Source organism: Nothoprocta perdicaria, unplaced genomic scaffold (assembly GCF_003342845.1).
Source record: "Nothoprocta perdicaria isolate Ctin4 unplaced genomic scaffold, notPer1 scaffold_90, whole genome shotgun sequence".
NCBI lineage: Eukaryota > Metazoa > Chordata > Aves > Tinamiformes > Tinamidae > Nothoprocta > Nothoprocta perdicaria.
In genome coordinates this window covers 2,139,937-2,152,361 of record NW_020456199.1, presented here as the reverse complement: position 1 = coordinate 2,152,361, position 12,425 = coordinate 2,139,937, and the positions used below count along the sequence as shown (strand labels likewise).

The 12,425-nt window shown below is 37.9% G+C and overlaps 1 protein-coding gene across 1 annotated transcript in view; it reads left to right on the top strand.

The window, feature by feature from the left end:
- Positions 1 to 12,425, top strand: part of MPDZ (multiple PDZ domain crumbs cell polarity complex component) — an 82,568-nt gene that overhangs the window by 43,092 nt on the left and 27,051 nt on the right. Inside the window, exons 21-27 of the mRNA XM_026052730.1 lie at positions 73 to 271; positions 3,216 to 3,257; positions 6,837 to 6,941; positions 8,234 to 8,329; positions 8,812 to 8,989; positions 11,041 to 11,151; positions 11,675 to 11,758. Of these exons, the coding sequence (XP_025908515.1) occupies positions 73 to 271; positions 3,216 to 3,257; positions 6,837 to 6,941; positions 8,234 to 8,329; positions 8,812 to 8,989; positions 11,041 to 11,151; positions 11,675 to 11,758 (815 nt within the window). The remainder of the gene's footprint in view (positions 1 to 72; positions 272 to 3,215; positions 3,258 to 6,836; positions 6,942 to 8,233; positions 8,330 to 8,811; positions 8,990 to 11,040; positions 11,152 to 11,674; positions 11,759 to 12,425) is intronic.

Sequence of the window (12,425 nt, the reverse complement as noted above, 5' to 3'; positions counted from 1 at the left end):
GAGTAGTGTGTGTTTTGACCTTTATAAAGATGAGAATTAACTGTTATCTGCTGCATGCTTGTTTCGTTATAGGGATGACAGTAAGTTCCAATAAAGATGGCTCAGGAATGATAGTCCGCAGTGTCATCCATGGAGGCTCAATAAGTCGTGACGGACGAATTGGTGTGGGGGACTGTATCCTGTCTATTAATGAAGAATCAACCTCTAACTTAACCAATGCACAAGCCCGGGCTATGCTAAGGAGGCATTCACTCATTGGACCAGATATAAAGTAGGTAAAGCTAGAATACGAATTATGGTAGGAAAAGGCTAGCAACTGAAAATTGCCTGTGAATATCCTAAATTGGGACTTTGTTTCTTTTCTTTTACTATGTGAATTCATCTTTAAATTACAACTGCCTATAGATAATTCATTTTCAGATCACAGCTTCTTGGGTTTGAAAGATAAAATCATGTGTGTAAAAGGCTTTGGATGTTTTTAAAAAAGCCATTGTCATTAGTTATCATCATCATTGGCCTTACTGAAGAAGTAGTATAACTCCTACTTCAATATGAGCGTTTAATACGACTCTGATTTTTTTTCCCCAAAATTGGGCTGTTTGATCCAGCATTGTCATTGTTGAAGAGTTGCAGTCAAAGTTCTGTCTTCATAGTCASATCTTTCTGAAGAAAGTAAGATATGTTTGTGTTTCTGAAACATGAACTGTCCTGGCCATTGCACAAATGATTTTATGTAATCTCTTTCTAGTGGATTTTGCTGTTGACTGCCAGACAGAAAGTATGACACATGATATTAATGCAGAAAAATAATGTTTATAAAATTTTCAATACATCTGTGAGAAACAGTATAACAGTTTGTTATCTGAAGTCATTTCCAAGTTTTTATTAGTGTGTGTATATACATGTGTGTGTATATATATATATATATATATATAAAGGAGCTTTTGTTCTAGTACATAAATACCTATTCTTTGGAGTACTCTTTACAACTTATATTTTTTTAACAGACCACTTGAAAAATCCATTTGCTTGGTCTAAATTTATCCTCAAGTTACTTTCAACTTACAGAATTTTAACTTTTCTTTAAAGTGATTTTTTTTTCCTAGCTGCTGCAGTCGTGGAGTAATCTCTACCAGCATACACACCATTTAGAAATGGTATTTCAAGCAAGTTCCTAAGACAGAATCCCAGGCCCATAAATGCAGGATTTACGGCTCAGAGAAACTATTAGCTGTTTTTCTGAAATCCATATTAATGTAGATTGGATCAGGTCTACTCGTGGTATTGCCAGACCTGCCTGCACAGGATGCCTCTAGTTATTTAGGAAGGTAGCTTTGGAAAAGAACAATTGAGCCCAAGTGGCAGGTAATCATGTATTTTTTGTGCATTAAATGGGCTGCATAACATTTCCTTTTTCCCCTCAAATTGTTCTAGTTTTGAACCGATCTCACTTGGAGAGAATAGCCACGCAAGGAATCTTCACTAAGGGCAGCAGGTTTAATTGTCTGCCACACAGCTGTCTTGTGCTTAGGATTTAATGCAGGCTTTTTAAAATGATGAGATATGCTCATATAATGAATTGCATTACTGCCAATGCTCTCACAAATATGAGTGAGCCAGGGATGATAAAACATGAAACTGAGTATTATTCTAGGCTTTCAAAGTGTATTATAATTCCCACTGTGAGTACTAAAATCAAACTGGAATGTGCGCGTGCATGTGCGTGTATGTCTGCCTGGATACACAAATGCCAGAGCACCAATTTTCTGTGAGGAGTCTTTTATTAATGCTGATGTTATGCAGTCAGACACAGATGTGTTTATTATTTGTGCTTATCCGTTTATAGCTGCTACATTTCATACTATATGAATAGAAATTTTGTTCTGTAGTCATAGCCATCTTCTGGATTGGTCTGGAAGACCAAAATCTCATTTGAGACATGAGTTTTCAGTTATCCTGGGAAAATTAACTGCTTTTTTGAGAGGTCTTGCAGGAAAAATTCTGACAAGAATTTTGGCTTTCGCTATGTRTTTTTTGGAGCATTCCTCTGATAGCTGTTGAAATAAATCCAGGTTCTTCATTTCAAGTAAATGAGAGACCAAACCTTTGATAGCTTCCAAATCTTGCAAAAGTAAGGATGGATTTTTATTGTCCTGCACAGCTATTTTGTGAGTATAGGTGAGGTCCTCTTTAATTTCTACTTCCAAGAGCAGTACAAGGTCCCAGAAACGTATTTTGATACAAATGTCTGAGGAAGTGTGCTATATCAGGTATTTGGAGGTACAGAGTGTAGGAGTACTGTTACGATTCCTGTTTGCTCAGATGGCCTAAAATATAAACCCCCTACTGCAAAACTAACGCAGTACAGCWCCGTGCAAGAGGTCTCAGAGATTTAATGACTTGCCTTTAAACAAAGCAGAAAATGAGTCTCTGCAGTTTTATCCTGGGAAAACAAGAGTGCACAACCACCCAAATGTTGTGGCCACCATGATTATTGTTTGTTTTTATCTGTGCATGGCTTCAAAGGCTGCTGAGCTTTTTGGGGTACTACGGTAGCTCCAAAAGGAGCATAAATATTTCAATCTAAAAGCTATATATTCATTGGCAAAAATTTTCTGAGAAARCATCACGCTGTTTTTAATTGATACATAAGATACTGTTTTATTTCATTCAAGAAAATTGTATTTTATTAATTCAAGCTGACTTCCAGATTTATGTATTTACTTTTTTTCTCCCTTTGTGTGTAGAAGACCAGATGTGTGGCCTTACTAGAACACATTCTGTTTCATTTCTCTTCCCACCTTGCCAGGAGTTCTTATGTTTCAGCAATAACAGCAAGAGGTTTGTGCTCAGCAGCAGCTGCTTGTAGCATCTGCAGGGTAATTACTGAGCTGAATCAGAATTCACCTGCCTTCACCTAAAGTGTGGGGATGAATTCCTGATTGAGGACAGTGTTCACTGCAATTCCTTTTTTCTGGGCTTGTTAATAATCACTGATATAGACACTAATAAAGCGCAAATGCTTTCTGGGAGATATGTAGACTGAGTCAAGGTGAAATAAAGAAAGGAATAAAGGAGAAAGCAAAGAAGAAAAAAGAAAAGAAAAGCAGGTCACACTTTTATCTACATAAGCATGGCTTGCGCATTCAGCATGAGACATTGACATTGTTAACACTATTGTAAAAAGATGCTGCATCATATGCTTCACATTCTAGATCTTCTCCAGCACCTGCTGATGATCAGGCCCTCTTTTATGTGTGAGTATTGGTGATTCAAAAACTCATTATGGCTCTGTGTTGCAACTTGTCTGTAAAACCATTTCATGCTTTTATGACATCTGTAATGTCAGGGATATATCCAGATATAGGTACATATTCTGTGTGTGTTTGTGTGCATGTGGCTATARAAATGTGTTTGTGAGTGTATGTATGTTTATGCTTCTACAAATCCATATGGCTTTGAACCTGAAGATTGGAGCATGCTTCCTAAAACTGAGATAAAATCACCTCTATTCTAAAATAAATTTATATTTTAAATTTAGTCTGTGTTAGCCACCCTAAATGTGCTCAGAGCACGTGTGTGTGCATAGAGTTCACTGCAAGAATTGACATGAGTATGATGTACTGATATCTGGATTAATCTCAGTGTCATATTTTCTGTGGCACTTACTTACATTTTACTTTTGTCACCTATAAAAAGGATAGACGCTAATTTTTAATGACAGTAATTTGTCCTGAAGGTTTTACATACTTCATTATGTGATTTGTTGGTGTTTCAAGGTTGTGGCTGTTAAGTCCAGCATGTGGTAAATGTTCCTCTGCATGCAGTGTTGTGTTTACAAGATGTTTTCATATGTACACCATTTGGTGTTTCCATCGTCGCTGCTTCCATTGCTAGTGCGTATCTCTGTGGGCGGGGGGATGGAGGGTTGCATCTTGCAAAAAAGGAAAAAACACTTTCCTCTTGAAGCAGAACAGCTATGAAAGAGTGGATGTGTTCAATCTTTGTGTATGCTTTCCCTTGAAATTGTTGGATCTTAGCTTCTCTTGCAGATCAGAAATGCACCTGAGTAGTAAAGCAGTCATTGACTTGTTTCCTCTGTTTTCTCTGTCTTCCCCCCCTCTTTTTCCTGACYTTTGCTTCTCTTTTTCTTTCTTTCCTCCCTGTGATACTTTAAAGCAGATAGTGGATGCCTGGGTTGCACTAGGTCAGCAGAGGTCCTGCAGCCCCAAAGCACCTCCTGGTCATGGTCCAGCTGGGGGCATGCTCTAGGCATAGTATCTTCAGACTTTGTGGAGACCTCCAAGAAGTGAACAAGGAGAGACAAATTTGCTCCCTCCAACTGATTTTCAGTAGAGCTAGCTTTGTGTATTCATCTTCATTTCAGTAATAGTTTGCAGAGGAGAGAGTCGAGCACATTTCTGATCAACTGTCATGCCAATACTATAGCTTAGGTAATAAGAGCAGTTGGGGAAAGCTTTCTGGTTAACTGACCTTGGGAAATTAGGAGGCAAGAAACAGAAACTCCTACAAAGAACACACCTTTTCCTGCATTTGTAGGAATGTAATTTAGTTTTCTTTTTTTTTTTTTTTCCCTAATATGATATTTTGTGATATTCAAGTATGTATCCTGGACTGTATTTGTGAAATAGATGAAGCATTATTAAAATTTATTTGCAGATGACAGCACATAGCTGAGATACATGGAATGTTTCTTTGCTTGAAATTAAATCTATAGGTAAGACACTAAATTAGGAAAAAATGTAGTTCTCAGAGGAGCTAAAATTTAATAGCTCCCAGTGATACAATCTAAACTTGAATCCATCTGTGGAAATTAATTAGGTAATTCAACTTTAGATGGCCAGTTTTAAAATGGCAGAGTGAATTGCACAATAGATACCTCTGTAAAAGATTTGTGGGGAGGTAATAGCAGGTAACATGTAAGGATCTTTGAGAGCATCCTTTGAGCCTTACCTTTCAAATACCCTCATATAATGTCAATTATTCACTGATATAATTAATCTACAAGGTATCCCATATGCTGAAGAGCATATGCTATCTCTCCCTTATTAGCTGATTTCTCCTGCTAACGTTGCATGAGGGTATGGGGCGAGAGGTAAGGACTACTGCTCTCGTTGGACCTTCTGATCTAGCAAAATCATTTGCCCTGTGCTCCCTGCAAAAAAAAGGACTAGGCGAGAGCTGAAATGTGCAACACACTCTACCATCAGCAATCACTCTCTGATGTTTTCATCTGGGATGAATCTTGAGTCTCAGTGCATCTGTTTCCCGTCCAAGAGCCTGCCGTTCTACATTGTGTGTTACAAACAAAAGMTTCCAGCTACAGCTGAGAATAAAGGAGATGGTCCAAATGTTCCAGCCAGCAGAAACATTGCTGTATTGCAATGCTGTATTGCTGTAAAGACACTCGAGCGTCTTTATTGCCACTGCCTTTCAGGGAAAAATGTATTATTTTATACTTATTTTTGTGGAGTGAAATTCGATGAATTTGAGGGATAGGTGGATGTAACTGGGTGAATGATGCATTTTTTTCACTAAAATGCAATTTGCACATTTTGTGGCTTTTACGATGGCAAGAATCTTACAAGCTTACTGGATGGAACATCTGTAGCAGCATTTGTCCCTGTGAGAGCTTTATGAGCATAATACAGCACTTATGGATTTGGAGATGGCTGATGAGCAGTTGTAGTTGCTTTCAAAAACTGAAGACTATCAAAGATTATCTAAAATAACAATTTCTGATGTTTCTCCCACCTTGGTACTCTCTGTATCACTGTTTAGGCTTGGTAGAGGAGGTGTGTTGTGCTGTTGTGTATTCTTTGGTTCTGGCATGCCCTCGGGAGAGACAGGTAAAAATCAGAGACTTTATGCTGATTATTCATGTTACTTTTTGAGCACTTCAGGATGGAAGGACTTTGAATGCATTGTTGTGCATGAAAAAAAGAAACAGGCTAAGGCAGAGAGGAAATAGACTTTAAGGAAGAGAGAAAGCAGATGATAGTATCTAGTACATCCATTAGAGATAGYGGCCCTCTGCAGCACTTTTCAAGATGCAGTGGCTGTGAGGAGGTAGGATGTAGTGTCTAGTTTTATTTTGTTTTGTTAGAGAAAGATTCCTCATTCGTTGCTCTTCTTTCTTCTCTCTGTCTCCCTGTGCTCTCTCTCTGGTCTTCAACCCTGCTTGAGTTATACCAGGGCTTCTGGAGTCTTCACCTCGTTTGGCCAGTGAAATATGACTGACTGACTTTCCCAAGCTGTCTGGAAGTGCACAGTGATGTGGTAGGAAGGATCTGAGCACAGGCAGGGGGATTATCCCTGCAGCTTATTTTTTTGTGCTCTGTTTGTGTGTCCAAGCCCATGAAGTGTTTTCCACCGAAACCTAAGGCAGATCCCAAATTTCTGTCGAATCCACAGAACCTTCTACACACTTAACTTCCAGAAGCATTTTCAGCCAGCATGCAGTGCACAGCTTCCAAATCCTTCAGTATTTGTCTGCATGAGGTATCTCTGTTTTGCACGCAACTATCGGCAGGACTGTCTCAACTGTACTTCGTCACTGCCCAAAAATCATTTACTTAAAGCATAGTGGTGAACCCTAAGTAGTTTGTTGTTCAGCTGCCTGGTTTGAACATAGATACTTAATTCTAAGTCACACGGGTTGTATATAAGTTCATATTCCTGAGAGATCAGCGAGATGACGTTGAAGTCAGTGGCTGTTTGAAGTAGTCTGTAGTGGCTTCCATGTACCCATTCCTCACACCCACCAAAGGCAGGTCCAGCACTTCTGATATTTAATCATATTCTGTTCTTTGCAGTGTTACCTATGTGGCAGCAGAAAATTTAGAAGAGTACCGAGCCAGTTTAGGACAACAGACAGAGGGATCTGTGCCACCTGATGTTTTCTCTTCACATGCAGTCAGGTGAGTTAAAAGACTTTTACCCACAATGAGTCTCCTTGGTTTAGTTTCTTTTCCAAATAATAGCAAACTTTGTATTGTTCTGCTCAGGCAAATAAGCTTTGGTTTACAAGATTCAAATGATGAGTGATCCTCTTCAGACTGGCAGCTCTCACAGTAAAAAGTTGATAAGAATTCATTTTTTTGCTTTGGTTAGCAAATTCCATAGATGTTTCTGTGTTGATAGACTTTATTTCTTACACTTCCTTAGATAAATGCTCTATGAAAAATATAGACTGTATGCAGGTATCCTTTATTTCTTCTAAACTCTTTTCTAAAAGCAGCAATCTCAAAACAGTAAGAAAAAATACTGATTTGATACACTAGTATAAAAGAAGAACTGTAACAACAGAAAATAGTTGTTTTAATCAAATAGAAAGTTAGACCATAAAAATTTTGTAAGAGTGAAGCTATCTAATTCTGTATGACTCTGCGTTCTCAATACTTGCAACACTGGAGTTTAGCATTAGTCACTTCTCCAGCATCTATCTGGAGATATGAGAATGAACTGTGCCATTCTTTGCCTTTGRTTTCAAATATGGAATGCAACTATAAGCCAGGAAATTCAAAGTAACTAATAATATTCTCCCTTCCTCCCATTTCTTTCCTACTTTTATAATCTGGTCTTTGAGCTCTTTAAAGAGATTTGATTTTAAGGGAATGCACATGGTGGTTTCTGATATCTTAATATCTGAAGATAATCCCCAATCTTAATATCTGAAGATAATCCCCAAAAGCACTAACTGTTCTTGTGGACAGTGTTTTTACTCCTTCTATTTTGGAAACAATAAACAAAACATAATCTCTTTTATGTTTTAAGTGTCACTTAATAAAAACTTAATTACTGATACAAGTGAAAGGCGAATTCCCAAATACAATATGTCTGCTGGATGTGTTGTAAGGGTGCTGCTTGACTGCTGACTCTAGATATTTTGCAGTTGCACTGTAAAAGTTTTTTTATAACATAAAGAGAACAATGAAAGACAAATGTCAGTCTAACGCATTTTAAATGCTTAAAATTCTTTGAAATAGGGTTTCAGCTTTGTATTATAATTATTTAATTATATAGTTATTGTAAATATGTATTTTTGCATCTTCTGGAAGATTATTGGGTTCTTTCGTTTATATCATAACTGCAATTTACAGGTAGTGTACAAATTCTGCTGCTAGTAGTTTGGTACAGTACATGAAATGTTGCTGTGAAATCTATTGATTATTTGCATTTTAAAAATATATTGCCTCTTCCTGTTTCTTAGCAAGGAAATTCCAGAACTTCCAGAACGAGAAGAGGGGGAGGGAGAAGAAAGTGAACTTCAAAATGCAACTTTTAGTAACTGGAACCAGCCCAGGAAGTAAGTATGGATCCACTGATCATGTAAAATCTCATCTCAAAAAATTAAAAAAAAAAATGTGAAAAGTTTGATATATTTTAAAGTAAATAAGAAAACAACAGAAATACTGCACTTAGATGTATCATCCATTACAAGAATAATTCTTTGTTGATATTTACATTGGCTAAATCCCTGCAGTTTGTGGATTGCCTTGGTAATTTATCTTTATACGCTAGATCTGTGGGACCTCATAGGAAGAAATAAAGAGATGATTCAAAATTTTAATTAGAAGCCAAATGAAATGAAGGGCAGTAGATACAACTATAGACCCAGTAAATAATTACCAGTGAGAAACAAATTAACTTTACAGGAATAGTTATCTGTAAATGKCTATTTAACAAAAATGTGCAAATAGGTGTGTCTTCAGAAGGCAGAGCAGAGAGGATGTTATTAAAATCACAGCACATCTTCACTTACTCTTATTTTTGCTTTTGCTGTGGCAGGGTTGAACTTTGGAGAGAGCCTAGCAAGTCGCTGGGGATCAGCATCGTTGGTGGGCGAGGAATGGGGAGCCGCCTGAGTAACGGGGAAGTGATGAGAGGCATCTTCATCAAACACATCCTGGAAGACAGCCCCGCAGGCAAAAATGGCACACTGAAAACTGGAGACCGAATTGTGGAGGTATTGGCTCACTTCCCTTTTCTTCCACTGCCTCTCACACCCTAGATGCTGCCGAGATGGGAGCTCGGTCTTGAGGTGACGCCTCTGTGGTTGCTCCAGCTGGCAGCACTTGAGCCATGCAGTGGTACCATCTGTTGAGTCTTGCATACATACAGCTTTAAGTTCAGGATAAGTTCTGTTGTTGTATATGTGGCTGATTGCGTGTGCAGGGATCTACTTAGCCTGTGATTCTGTATCTCTCTTTTGAAGTTAGAATGTTTAGGATAAAACTTGCTTTGATGAATCCGAGAAGCTCTACCACTGCATTCTGGATAGCAACAAAAGTGGTCAGAAATTGGGAAATCAATCAAAGAAATACCAAAGAATCTCCATGTTAAATCTAGCATACCTTTTGTAGGAATTAATCTTTCTTTTTCCTACTGACATGAGAATACATGAATTTGACAGGGAGGAGTTGCAAGGAAGCTAGGAGCACGTATTCATGCCTGAGTATATGGGAAACCAGTGGTGTTGCAGAGAGGAATTTGCCCAGATTTTTCATCTCCTGTTTAGCCAGTTCTGTGATTTTTACAGTGATTTTTTTTTTTTGGCTTCCTTGTTCAGATAAATTGTTGAATGAGCATGCTAAAATGTATATTTCCAGAGATGATTTTCAGACAGATGGTGGAGACTATGACTCTTCCTTTAAAAGAATGTGAGCCTACTTTAGACCAAGATTTTAGAACTGAGGAGGCACAATGTCCAAATATAAGATCTTGAAATAATGCATAAATATAAACAGTGCTTTCTAGAGCAGGATGGAGGAGCTTCCAATGTATAACAAGTTCGGAGATGGAGTTTTGCTGAGTGGCCACAAAGTAAAATTAATTAAAACTGAATACCAGGATTTTTATCAGGATATCAGTGGTTATTGTCTTTGTTAATATAGTGCTTKCAGAATTGAAAGTGGGTGAGCAAATTTCATAATTACTAGTGAGTGTTTCTGAATGGATGGTTTCTGTTCCTCAAGTTGTGCCCTACCTAGGCCTTCCTCTCTGTTAGTGTACATAGTATTTCAGACAGGGAAGACCACAGAACTGTAACATTACATTTCATGTCTTAGATTTCAAATACTTTCTTTCAGATCATTTTCTTTCTCTCCTTGTTTTTACATTGGATGGTTAAGTTTAAGAGTTTTGCTATTGAAGAGGCAGAGGTGAATTTCATTAAATAACTTTCTGTGCAAGAATTGCCACTAACAAGTAACCTGTGTTAGCTTGTAGCTTTTTTTGTGGTCACTGTGTGAATGCTTTACTGATGCTAACCTCACTGTAACATGGTTCTTACCTGGACAGCAAGAGAAAGTATTTTATACACAAGCACACAGGAAGGCACAGAGTCAACCAGTGAAACATTTGTTCTTAGCCATCCTTTGTAAATGCTTTCTTTAAGAAGACAGAAGGCTTTTCAGCTTAAAAAATTGAATTCTGGGGAAAAAAACAAATGGCTAAAATTAGTCTTCATTATAAAGATTATTATTATAAAGACTACTTTATTATAAAAATGTGTTATAAATAATTATTATAAAAAAAGAAAAAATATTGTTTACTAACATTATACCCCGGAATGAAAGATCTCCAGTCAGTTTCAGTCTGCTACATCTTACCAATTGCTGAAGTTACTCTGAGATAGGATTTACTTGAAGCAGTGTTGGCAAATGCTGTGTCTGTGTTCATATAGTTTTATGCTCTATATCCCATTGGCTATGGGAAAATGAGTGAAGCTTGATCCAAGAACCTGAAATTTGTGATTAGGGGCAGGGAATCATCCCAGCTCCTGTAAGAATAAAAGCTTAGCAATAAAAGGGTTCTTTGAAGTCCTCTCAGCACTCTTGGAAATCCCAGCCCTGCATATACGGACTTTGTTCCCCTTCAGGCCAAGTCAGGTCAGAAGCCACTAACTGTGGTGATGTGGGCTTAGGTTTCTGTAGAAACTCCAAGATGAAAATCCCAAAGCTGATTCATGATACTATTAGCTTCTTGTGATGATGAGATGAGGCCTTCCAATTACAGGTGGATGGAATTGACCTCAGAGATGCCAGCCACGAACAAGCTGTGGAAGCCATACGGAAGGCAGGCAACCCTGTAGTCTTTATGGTACAAAGCATTATAAGCAGACCAAGGGTAAGCATAAAAAATATGAGAGATATACTATGTAGTAGTAGATGAAATAAATGTTTAAGGTGGTGGTGTTTGGGAATGGGATATTTAATCCTGAAACTTCCATCTCAGCTCTTCTAGGAACAAAGATTTGATTTAAGTATTATTTCTATTTAGAATGAAATCGATTTGGAATTGGAATTACCCTCCAGCACGCCGTCCTCAAACTATTTTGAAAAGCCTCAAGAATGATAATTTGTTGGGGGGCAGAGTAGGAGTCTAACTAAAATCAACTGTTAGAGATTGACAGCATGTCTGAGGAGCGCATGCAGAAATACAACATCTGTTAAAATATTCATTGGACATTAATGAAAGGACATAGAAGTATACGGAAGTTTTCTGTCACTAAACTGCATGGACATTGCAGACACAAGCTAATGGGCTTTATTAGAATTGCTTACATCACATGAAACTAAACTTCCTCGTTGTATAGTCTATGTAAGCTGCATGTTTATTTACTAGTTGTCTCATAACTCTTGTTCCCCAGCCAGAGTCTCTTTATAGCCCTTCTTCAGCTTCTGCTCCCTGTGGGCAGAAACCTACTAACCCCTTTTATCGTCAGTCATCTGAGGTAAAGTTGCATGAATAAAACCTCTTGAATGTTGAGTTTTGATACTTGAGATGCTGAAATGGCTTTTGTGTTTGCTGTGAGGTGAACTGAGTACTGAGTAATCAGGACCCTGTTTGGGATGTGAGAGATGCCATTATTTTCATACTCATTTTTTTCTCATTTAGAGAATGCTCCTTTGCTATTTTTAGTTACATTTTGTTCTATTTTTTTTCCACTTATTAAGCTTGTTGGTTATTTCTTGATTGTTTATTAACAAACTTTTGTTTCTCTGTAAGCAGAAGCGTTGCAAATGCTCTTACTGTACACATGCTTTATGTTGTGATCTTTGTAAACGGTGTTACTTTTATTGTCTTCATTTTCTGAAACTTGCATCTGTACTTTAGAATAAGACCTTTAAGGGAATTTCCTGCCTCCATTCATGTGCAGTCAACCAGACAGCTAGCTGCCAGCAAACAGGAGCTGCATTTAATATGGTACTGCTGTGTTTTGTAAGGCAGTCATTTACAAGTGACATATTACTATTGAGTAAAATTTTCTTTCATTCTTTCAGTCTATCCTTCTCTGATTCTCTTTCCCTCCCTTCTTTCCCCCTCCCTCCCTTCTTTCCCCCTCCCTCCCTTCTTTCCCCCTCCCTCCCTTCTTTCCCCCTCCCTCCCTTCTTTCCCCC